The sequence below is a fragment of the Wyeomyia smithii genome, chromosome 1 (assembly GCF_029784165.1).
Source record: "Wyeomyia smithii strain HCP4-BCI-WySm-NY-G18 chromosome 1, ASM2978416v1, whole genome shotgun sequence".
Classification (NCBI taxonomy): Eukaryota; Metazoa; Arthropoda; class Insecta; order Diptera; family Culicidae; genus Wyeomyia; species Wyeomyia smithii.
In genome coordinates, this window is record NC_073694.1 from 154,407,782 (window position 1) to 154,419,850 (window position 12,069).

The 12,069-nt window shown below is 41.0% G+C and overlaps 1 protein-coding gene across 1 annotated transcript in view; it reads right to left on the bottom strand.

Annotated features, from left to right (window-relative positions):
* LOC129723260 (dynein axonemal heavy chain 10) overlaps positions 1–12,069 on the bottom strand; it is a 254,555-nt gene that overhangs the window by 213,267 nt on the left and 29,219 nt on the right. The window contains exons 10-18 of the mRNA XM_055677373.1: positions 4,674–4,801; positions 3,731–3,921; positions 3,300–3,498; positions 2,949–3,035; positions 2,271–2,431; positions 1,972–2,116; positions 1,310–1,423; positions 909–1,212; positions 505–795 (exon numbers count right to left, since the gene is read on the bottom strand). Coding sequence (XP_055533348.1) covers positions 505–795; positions 909–1,212; positions 1,310–1,423; positions 1,972–2,116; positions 2,271–2,431; positions 2,949–3,035; positions 3,300–3,498; positions 3,731–3,921; positions 4,674–4,801 — 1,620 coding nt within the window. The remainder of the gene's footprint in view (positions 1–504; positions 796–908; positions 1,213–1,309; positions 1,424–1,971; positions 2,117–2,270; positions 2,432–2,948; positions 3,036–3,299; positions 3,499–3,730; positions 3,922–4,673; positions 4,802–12,069) is intronic.

Consider the following 12,069-nt stretch of genomic DNA (forward strand, 5'->3'; position numbering starts at 1 on the left):
GAAAAGAACACAAACGATATCTCGGGAGTGGCACGCACGATTTGATGGCAAATGTGTTATGTACAAACTTGTGTGGTTCTGTCTGCACTGAGGTAAATTCCAGCACTGCTTGTAGTATTTAAAGTGAAGCTTCTGATCACTCGACTAAATTGAGAGGTAACATTGAAACTACTGTTACTTTTAAAAAATAGTTAAATCTTACGGTATTGAAATGAATATAGGTGCAATTATCCTACATGTTTGGGAGAATCAACTAACATCGAATAATGGACTAAAATATGATTGATATTATGCAATATGTAGACGCCAATTTAGTAGGAAGGCGGGACTAGTTTAGAGCAGTAATTGATGCTAAACCTTCAAAAAAAGAAGTTACAGGGATTTGAACATATATTCTGCGACATAAAATATGCACCAAGGAGAAAGAAAATCAGTGTTCGCCAAATTTGGCGAAAGTGCTGCTTAAGTATCCCATGTATGAATCACACCCATCAACAAACTTACAGTGCGCCTGCCGTATTTTGAACTCTTTTCCCGAGCCGGTGTTTCCGGAGGACCCTGCAGAGCCGGACGATGCACCCTGTGAAGGTGTGTTCCGGGACGCTCGCACCAACTTTTGCGCCAGCGTTAGCTCGGGGTTTTGCGATTCCGGTTGGTTAACGATCCATCGTACGGCGGTTGCGATGTTCGCGTACTTGCTATGATCAGTACCAACCATGAGCAGTGAAGGTTTACGGGACTCACTCTTCACCGCTTCCCGCCTGGTTCGAGTGGTTTGTTTTTGCTGCACCAATTCTGAAAAGTTCAAAAACATTGAAAAATTGCGGTTTGTTTACTCGATAAAAATTGCGGCAGGATCAACATTGGAGTGCAGCAACCAACTTCATTTATCCTCTTAGCGCACTTACCATAAACCGGCTCGCAAAACTCCAACTTCAGGATGTTGCGTTTCAGGACACTGTTTACGGTTCGCGTTCCGTTGGTCATAAATTGCTGAAAGTTATCTTGCTCGTACTCCCGGAATTTCATCACCAGCTCCATATACTGACTGAAAACTGACCGAGTTTGCAAGCTTTCTCCATTTGTCAAGCCGGGCCCGTCGCCTTCGCCTCCTCCTCTTGCTCGGACGGTGACTACGGGATCAATGGAGACAAGAGCTTTTTCATTTCCGCCTCTTTCATTCCCAATGGTGATCCGGGGTAAACTTTCAAACTAAGTGTGTAGGTGGGCGTGAGCGAGCACAAGCACAATAATTTAGTCAGATGACTTTTTGCCTCATGTTAGCTACTAATAAATTGACAACACAAACCTCTCTAAAAGTTGACATGGACTTCCGGATGAAGGCAAGGAGCGACCGTTCCCAAAATACTGCTCCTACGTGGCGAGGCTGGTTTCGTTGCAACGGCGGGTTAGATTTGTTTTTCTGTTTTCGTGAGCGAAACAAAGAAACAAAAAAAGCAATAGTTATGTTCCACGAAGCGAAAGCGCAGGTACGCAGATTATGCGGAAATTGGAACGGAAGTTTTAGAACTCAGCAGAAAAAGAAACATTAATAAATAAAAGGTGCATTGGGGCGAAGACAAATTTCGAACAGTGCGCTGCTTATTTTTTGTTCATTTTTCGTGAATGCAGTTTACCGGGATTATTTTCCCCGCTCGAAACATTTCTAAAAAAATATCGTTGCAACTCGGTAATGCACTTCCGTACGAGACGGGTACCTATTATCCGAAGTGACAAAACAGGAAGCATTCCAGTCAAGAAGGCTGAATATATGCGTTCCACCTGATGAAGCATTTAAAACTGCTGCTAGCAGCGCAATCCCACGGCAATAAAAAAAGCACAGCACATAACCTGTGTTACTGGTTTCTACAACAGGCCGAAACAAGTCCCCTGATACGTGCAGAGAAAATTGACGGTCCCCTTCGCTGTGAACGGAACAACTGCCGCCGAAAGCAATTCAGATTTACGTACCAGAAATTCGTGCTCAACCATCCCTACTTCCGCCAGGAATTGTTTCGTAATGTTTTCGTATTTGGATGACAAATGGTTCGCCAATGCTGGCCGGGTTTCCATCTGACCCAGGTTCTTGATCAACTGAAGACCCAGGTTGGCAGACCTGTTGCCAGAAGAGAACAGCAGAAGAATCGTGGTGAGACGAGAAATCCGCAAATATAATCCAACGGGTGCGGTTGAATTAGGTTTGATTTATGTTTTTGTTGAGCCGTTAGGTTCGTTTATACCCGATAGCGGGGAAAATTTACGTGGCCTACCGGAGTGCTCCGATGCATTGGTCCAGGGCGAGCTGAGCCTCGTGTTCCACCTGCTCGACACCCTTATAGAAGTACTCCAGGGTGGCCTCCCAGTTGGCCAGGTTGCTCGGCGCAAAGATGTCGTAGTCCACCGAAATGATGTGATTGATGAGCCGATAAACCTACAGCGGACGAAGAAAATAAAACATTTATCAATGCTGATTGATTATACATTAGAAACCATCGTTGTCAGCGCGGGATCGCCAGGTGAGTGTCGAACGAAAATTGAAATTATTTATTGCCGCATGCAGATTGAAAATGATGACCGAAAAACTTTTCGGCCGCTGGAAACCGTGAGGAAAATCCCGGCCATCAATCATTTCCGATAAGTCGACGCGAGCGAATCTCATGAAAAGCATGTTGCGGATGTTACGAGTGTTTGCGTATTCAAACAGTGGATGTTGCTCTTTGAACAATGAAATGTTGCCGCAATGAATACTAATCAAAGTAATGGATACTTAGAATGTTAATAACACCACAATAACTCTTATCCAGGACTTAGAAAAATCACCTCCTAGAAACTCAAACAAACTGTATGGCAGATGAGTGACTAGCAAAAATAAATTTGACCAATTATGAGAAAAATACAGTTAAAAAGTTTTGATAGCACGAACGAATCAAAATAAAACCGTCACTTACCTTCGTTAAAATGTTATCAACCTCTTCTGGATCGCTGATCATAGTTTTCAAGTTATGATCAAACATATTCTCAAACTCGATGAAAACCTTCAGAGAGAGACAAAAAAGAAATTTCGATAATTTTCTTGCATTCTAAGTTAGAGGAACAAAAAATAACAAAAACAGTTGCATGTTTTGTTTTCATTGACATTTTTGTTAAAACCGTTTGTGTCAGTTTAATCTTCAAAATTTTATTTCTATTTTTCAACTCAATCCAGCTTCCTTCATTATGAATAACATCATGAAAAAATTAATTCTACGATTCAAAACTGTCAATGACCACACAAATCCTCTGACAAGGTAATCTCATACCTTCGCCACATTTGCCGTATCCTGACTAATTCGCGTCATGTGGTCCACATCGCGAAATAATATAGATCGGTCGAATTCCCATCGGGAACCGATGCCAGACTTCTCGATTAGGGCTCGCGTTTCCATGTACGAATGTTTCCAAGCCCGCAGCATATCGGCGCAGCTGGTTGCACAACGGTAAACATGAGTGGCCGAGTGTCTGTAATTAGTGGTAATATATATCCAAAAAATTATTTGAAGTAGTGAAAATTCATTAGAAAAATAAGAACGTTATTTTTTCACTCAATAGCGATGGCAGCTGGATACCAACAGTTTGAAACGACACTTTTTCTACAATTGTGGGTAGATTAGAACAAACTCCCACTCTGTCGCCAAGCTCTGCGAACAAACGGGGAAAGCGCTCGCTACGGGCTAAATTAAGTGTGACTTACTTGAAAATGGTATCAACATTAATTAGTATTTTAACTTTCTCGGCAAACACGTGCGATATCTGCCCGAGCAGAATCAGCATGTTCTGGTCCTTGCTATAGTAGTTTGACATGGTCCAAATGTGCCGCAGTATGATCGTTACGTTCGGTATTATGGACAGGATGAAGTTAAAGTCCTCTTCGGTTTTGATTTTCTGGAAACGGAAGAGAAGGGTGCTATTAGCTGCCGATGTTGCCGTTCGAGGGGGTTGATAATGATATATGGAAAGTAATTTTGGGTACAGTTTTGGAACTGATGGGGGTGCTTGATGGTAGCCTTACGAGCGTGAACGGGACTGCAGAATCAGCAGAATGGGATTAATTGGCTGCAGAGTGGACACTACTAATGAACGTCACCGGCTTCGAGAGAAAGTTGTGGACATGAAATGTTAATTAATGGCGGAAATTCTATTTGGAAAGTTATCCCTCCGATTGGGGGTGGACTGACACTGATGTAGATCCTAGTAGTATTCGGGAGAATAGAGAAAATTTTATATATTTTCATTGTGAGCTACCCATAAATTAGAGCCATTTTTTTGTTTTGGATGGAATGCTACATTCACTTTTTGGATGCGTTTTACTATGTATAGAGTTAAAACTGACAAAATGTGCTTAGATTGAGTATAAATTGTTTTTCATTTTTCGCGATGAATCTCTCTCTATAATTTATTTCTCTATAATATAACGAATTTAAAAAAAAAATATTACGAGAATTTGGAATTAGTTATTAGTAATCATCAAAATTATTTCAAACGAAACTTAAGCTTTCAAGTAACTCGAGACAATATGAGCATTCAATGCGAGCTGCTGGCAGCTTTTTAACGTTCGCCGTTTGCCATCCATGCACACCTCTGTGGTTTTGGAAATGAAAGTTACGATGATGATTAGCTATAACCTCTCAACTTACCAGCAGATATTTTTGCACCATCGCCAAATGTTCGACATTGTCCCGGGCAAGCGAAAGGGTTTCCTGTAGGGCACTGAAGAGTGCCGGCCACGCCTTCATTACATTGCTTTGATTGTCCTTCAGCGCATCTGCAACGATTGTGAAAAAACATCAAAATAAAACGATTTGTGTTATCAACAGGTGGATAGTTTTTACTGGCGAACAACAGCAGCATTTATCCAACAAAAAGGCAAGAACACAATTAGACACTGGAATCGGAACCAGCAACTAGATCCCGCACGAATCCGACAGGGCCCAAGGAATACAAGCTTGCCATGATTTCCTGGCTCAGCGAACCAGCGATTTAAAAAAAAACTTGTTAGTTTTAATTCTAGAATTAATTTTAGCTCGCAGTCGGTAGCGAGGATGCAAAATTTGGTTTTAGTTTTTAGGATACCTTAAAAATTAAGACACTAGATTGGCGCCGTTAACATTTCTTTGTATTGTGCCGTGTCAAATAAATGTTGTGAACAAACAAAAAATTATTAGTTATGTTTTAAGAATCTGCAATTAGTTCTCGGTTGAAAAAAATAGCAGCTGTTACACATTTCGTAAATCTTGGTTCAACTAAACTGAATTTTCTGCACAAAAAAAATCGAAATCTCAGTAGTATTGCTGAATCATGTTTTTATTATTTCTTTGGCTGAATTCTCAGTAAATTGAACCAAGTTGATTATCCATGCGTTTTATTACCCCCAAATTACAGGACTATCGTAATATGCAGCCCTTAGAAGAATTTGTACAGGATAAGTGATAAGAAGATTAAGCGCATAATGAGCACCCCAACTTGATTGCCGATTTAAACATTGAAAACGAAAAATGACCTCCACAACATAAATCCGCCAGCTTGATCGGGATCACCTAGTCTAACTACCTTGCTCTTTGTGCTCCTTTTCGTCTCGTACAAACCGGATTCGAGGTAAGAACCAATTTTGCAGGGTAATTGTCCATTACCTTCGCCACGTGGTCTGCTCAACGTATCCGTCCAGATTTAGCCACTTTCTGGATGATGGGCTCACCGTGGAGTTGCGTGAGCTCATGGTTCATTCTCCGTCTCCAAACTCCGTTCTCCTGCACACCGCCAAAGATGATTTTTAGCACCCGTCGTTCGTAAACTCCGAGCGCTCGCAGGTCCTCTTCAACCATTGTCCACGTGTCATGCCCGTAGAGAACAACCGGTCTAATAAGCGGTTTGTACAAAGTGTATTTGCGCGGGAACTTAGACGTTTCCACCGTAATTTTTTGTAGAGCCTATACTGCCGTTCCAAGCATAGTTTTCCCAGCGTGCATAAGATTTGTGTAGAACATGGGACTACTATGATTGGAACGGCAGCATAGTAGGCACGACTCCAGCTGATGATTCTTTTTTTTTCTATTTATTTATTTAGTTACTTATTTCGTCAATCAGGGTAGACTGCATACAGTTTTACTTACATATATGATAAAATTGTTAATATTGTCTTCTGTTCAAAGTTTTTCTTATTGCTGCCCTGGACATAGTTACGTCAATGTGTACACAATATTGATTATATGTGTTCATCATTTGGTTCATAGGTCTATTAGTTGCCTACATTGTTCGTTGAGGAGCCACTTGAAACAAACTTCTGGTTCTAAGTATGCGTGAGGGTACATAAAAGTTCAAGTTTTCTAGTAGGTTTTCTGATTTCACACGATGAGAGATTATATCGTTGATAAAAGAGACCTTAGCGATTTCTCTTCGTTTTACAAGCGTTTCAATGTTAATTAGCATGCACCGTGATTCATATGATGGGAGGATCAGAGAGCTCCAACCTAGCTTCCTGAGTGCATACAACAAAAACTGTTTTTGAACTGAATCTATTCTTGCTGCATATGTTGTGTAGGTAGATATGGGCTCCAAACTACACTACAATATTCGAGAACAGATCTTACATACGAAACATAAAGTGTTTTAATGGCATAGGGGTCTTTAAAATTGTAGCTGAACCTTTTGATGAATCCTAACATACCGAAAGCTTCATTGATCATTGTATTATAGTGTTCCACAAATGTTAGTTTTGAGTCAAGTATTACGCCTAGGTCTCTAAACTTGTAACTCCTTTGAATCAACCGGTTTCCTAAAGTGAAACTGAAATCATGATTGGTGTGTTTTTTCGAGTAGGATATAATGTTGCATTTTTTAATATTAAGATCCAGTAGGCTTTTGGTACACCAATTGAAGAAAACGTTGATTTCATCCTGAAAATGTTGCAGATCTACGCCGTTACGTATCTCCATGTACAATTTCATGTCGTCTGCATAGATGAGAACTTTGGCGCATTTCAATACAAGATTGACATCGTCGACAAACATAATAAATAATAAAGGACCCAAGTGGGAACCCTGTGGAACACCAAAAGTGACTTTGCTGTCGAAGTTTTACCTTTAAAACGAACAAACTGCGTTCTATTCGTCAGGTACAGTTCGGTCCATGTTAGCAGTGTCGCTCTTAATCCCATACGTTTAAGCTTAAAAAGCAACAGCCGAATATCAACTCTATCGAACGCCTTACTAAAGTCAGTGTATAAAGTTTCAATGAAGTTATTCCTGTCCATCGCCCCTAAAGAAAAATCCACAAATTCTAATAGGTTTGTAGAGGTAGATCTACCTTTGAAAAACCCGTGTTGGTTATTGGAAATACTATTTTTGACTGAACATTTTTTGATTTACGATTGCCTCAAACATCTTGGGGATCGACGAGATGATTGCAATTTCTCGATAGTTCTTGCCCAGGTAACACACAAAACATCTTAGAAAATAAGTAACAACGAAAGTAGTCATATAAGTGTACTACAAACGCAATTGAAAACTTGTGTTATTATATTGTGTTTAAAGTTGTTCTTCATCCATTATACAACCGCATTTCGAAAACAAGCTCATTTTTTCTGGTGATGTTTTTGATAACATGAGTTCAAGAATAACAATCACTATCACTTGGTCTTTTCGTAAGACATTACACCATCTAATAACAACACTACGTACCTGTAAAATGCTTTTCCTTAGTACAATAGTCGTAGCATTCAACAGCCAACTTAAAATTACTTGATCAAATTAATTTTTGAATTATATGAACGACTTTACAATGATTTAACGCTAACGTAAGAACTAGCACAATAATCGCGAACACAGACGGAACACGACGAGTGATCAGACAAGACACTTATTGCTCTTACAGATATAAAAGGATAATATAATAATTACCTTTCGTCTACCGGTTTCGGGCTACATATTGCCCATCGACAGGATGAGGTTGGACATGGGATCTCGTCCTGTCGATGGGCAATATGTAGCCCGAAACCGGTAGACGAAAGGTAATTATTATATTATCCTTTTATATCTGTAAGAGCAATAAGTGTCTTGTCTGATCACTCGTCGTGTTCCGTCTGTGTTCGCGATTATTATATATGAACGATTTCTATATTTATTCGAAGCGGGTCAAAACGCGCCATCAAAAGATAAACAAAACGCTTACAGTGTAACCAATATCACTTCAGTTTTTTGTTATTGTATATCTAACAACGTTTTCTAGTTTTGTTAGATATTATATTCAGATAACGATGAAACTATGCGAAAACAATTTCAATTTTCAAGCAAAAGAAACAACTCTTTTTAAAAGGTTGAATATTATTTTTTGTCATCAATTTATAATCAATTAAAACTGCCACTGATAAAAGCTATTGTCGATCTAGTTGCACTGCGCAGACACAGCACATTTACGCATGCGCTTGTCAACAGTTGTCATAGCTACATATTTGCGCATTACCGTATTAGTACTCGAGATGTATTTTGCCACTTAATTCTATCAAGTTGGCTTGCTTTCATACAGTTACCGGTACTTGTTCTAGTAGCCTTCATGTTTTGCGCCCTTCTGGTGATAGAGATGTCATGGAATAGGTAACGTCAACTATTCTATACCAACGTGTGTTACTTGGGTGATATCTGACCGCTTACCAGACTTAAATATTGGGATCAAAAATGATTCTTTCCAGGCTAGCGGAAAAACGCCTGACTTAAGAGACAGGTCCTCTGATGTTTTATAATGGTTTTGAGAAAATTGCGCAAACTGGTTACAAATATCACCACTATTAGTTCCATCAAAGTCTTCAAATTGCATGCGGGATGGATAATTAGAAATTTTCATTTTTTCGTTCGCGAAGCTAAAAAACGCTTTCGGATCGGATTTAATGTTGGCTTCTACTTTTGCATTAAAACTCTCGTATGCTAAGGATATTTATACGTCAAGTGCTCTCCTTCGCTTCGCCTCCTAATCTCACGGCTGGTATCGTTGTTCTCAGGTACCTCAAACTCATCACCGTCGATTATCACGATCACACTGTTATCACGATTATCACACTACCTAGGAGTGCCCTGTCGCGCTCAACACCACCCGCTAGCATGTACTTCGTTTTAGACGTATTTATCTTCAATGCAATCTTCTCTGCTTCACATTTTAGTCTGGTGTACTGATCAGCCACCGCCTCAAATGTTTTGCCGACAGTGTCCACGTCATCCGCAGAGCAGATTAATTGACCACATTTAGTGAAAACCGTGCCCCGCGTGTCTCTTCCCGTTCGTCTCACAACAACTTCTGCTGTGTGCGCTGAATCGTCCAATTACCGGGCTAAATTCCTCTTCCTGACCGACCTGAGCGTTGTTATCCCCGATGAGAATTTTAACATCACGTTTTGGGCAGCGATCGTATTCACGTTCCACTGCGCGTAGAATTCGTCTTTGTCGTCATCAGTGCAGATTTATAATGTTAATGTTAAAGACTCGGCCCTTGAATCTTAACCTGCACATTCTGAGAACGGCAGTTCCATGTTCCGAGTATCCAATCGTTAGTCCTTTTTCGTCGCCTGGGTCTTTGCCAATTATTCTGGTTCGAATTTTCTGTGATAGCGTTCGTTGCTTCTGTTTTTCGCGGTGCGGGCTTGCAAGGCCCACGACCAACTCCACTTTCTCGCAGGAAGACCGACGTAGTGCTACTATTTTGAGTCCCGAACACAACCAGGACTTGGACATAACGCTTGTGAATGCGTCACTTAGGGCGCTTGTAGTGGCGTTACCTGTCCAAGAAACTTCCTTCCGAGGAAGGAAGCCCGCTTCCCCTGTTAGCATACGACCTGTAGTTCCTTTGGGACTGGTTACTCTCCTTCTTACTAGTTACTAGTGTCCCAGTTGGCATAACGAGGAGGTAGGGGTTCTGTAGCTGGAAGGCTAATGGCAACGGCGCATGAACCATGAGCTGCACTCGCTGCTTGGAGAGAACCCCATTGCACACCTGGCGAAGGTTAATAGGTTGCGGTAGGCCGGTCACGTCGTAATGATGCCGGACGACAACCCTGTGAAATCACATCTCTTCATCAACCCTGCCGGCGCCAGAAATATAGGAGCGCAGCGAGCATGATTGCTCGACCAGATCGAAGGAGACTTACGGGTGATGAGACGCCTGAGGACTGGCGAAACACAGCTCAAAACCTAGCGCCCAACATGGCGACAACTTCTTTATACCACCACGGTTTTCGTCTGATTGGTGAGGTAAGTTAACGGTTTCTAGTCTAGTCTAGTTTAGTCTACACTAACACAGCCAGTACTTGAAAGGATCCTGGAAAATGCTATCCACCATTGTTTTCTAAATTGATTTCCAAAAACTTTTCTTGGCAACATCCAGGACTACTGTGTAGTGCAATATAATACAATATAATCTAAAAACGGGGACAATCCGTACCAACCGATCCGTATGTAATAAGTAGCATAATTCGTTGGGAGTGACAAAGCTAAGTAAGTACACTCCTCTGTTAACCAATTTTTCCTTTGCGGCTTTCGTTCCACAGCAACTCGACACCGATCAATAAATACTACCAAATGCTAGTGGGTCTTTGATGCTACCACGAACACCTGTTTCTACTATTTCGCTGAAGGTTTGAATCACTTTAATGACAACACCTCCAGCACCTAACAGTAAAACACCATTGCACTACTGGTAATTTAAAAAGGTACTACATGGAACATTTTTTGCGAATTTTTCTAGTAAAATTATAACCACGTTCTGGTAAGTTAAGGTAACGGTGCCCGACGAAACTAATTAAGCTGAGTCACATGACACTGGAGGGATCGAAATCATGCGTTCGTAACATTGGATGGATTAAAGCAGGGGGATGCGCTCTCCAACTTATCGTTTAATAGCTCTTGGTGGTGAGGTACAAAGAATAAACGTGCAAAGAAACGGTACGATCCGTATGGCCGTGGAGAACTGATTCTTCAGGCTTTTTAAGAGGGAAGCGGCAAGGTTGGAACTTAGTATTAACGCTGCCAAAACAAAGTACATGATAGCTGACAGGGACAGTGTGGAAGCTCAGGTGGTTTAAGAGCCGAAATTGGGACTGATGGGGACCGATTGTGATAACTACATGAGCCGCGAAGTGAAATGACGAATTGTAGTTGCGAGCAGGGCCTTCTACAAACTACGTAACTAACTGAGGTCCCGTAGTTTGCAAACTCGCACAAAACTAGCGCTGTATATGACACTGATCCTTCACGGACATGAAGTATGGACGCTGAAGGAGGCTGATCGACGAATGCTCGAAGTTTTCAAGCGTAAAGTTTTGCGACCGAGACTTGCCGTTAAATGCGTAGATGGAGTGTGACGTAGACGCATGAATCACAGGAAGGTGTGGAAGAAGATGCATGATCTGCTGGTGCACGATATGACTGGTGAACGGTTACCCAAGACAGAAGATTCGTACGGCCTAATAAAAGTCCGTCGGCCAACAAAGTAGAAGTAAGTACGACACCTATCTCTTGTCGATGTACTTCTTACAAAAGGTTCGGAAATACTTCTCTGCTAGAAGGAAGATGAAAAAAACTATGCTATACATTGTGGAGCTCTGATACTGGAGCACGCTGTTATAAAATACTTAGCAGCTGATGATGTTCTGAAAACGATAAAAAATTCTTCCGAGACAACAACAGAACGCGAATCAGCCCACAAGTTCATGCAAGTGTTAATCTGTAACGACGAAAAGTGTCGAGTGTACCTAGTTCTCGTGTCGGCTGAAAGCAGATACCGAGTGTTCAACTGTTGCGTGTTGCATATTGCCGATGTGCGACTGGGGTAAAATTATATTCGTGCTAGCGTTTACTGGTGACAGACATGATTATAAGATTCAAATCTCTGCTGAGACGTCGAACTTAAATCGTTTTTAAGGCGTTACATTCTTCCAATGGAGTATTGTGAATTTTCTAAAACAGATTCAGCATTGTTAGTAGAACGAACCGAACTTTTCTGTTTAAAATCGCACTATTTTCGTATATATCACTGGTTATATATAGTATCAAC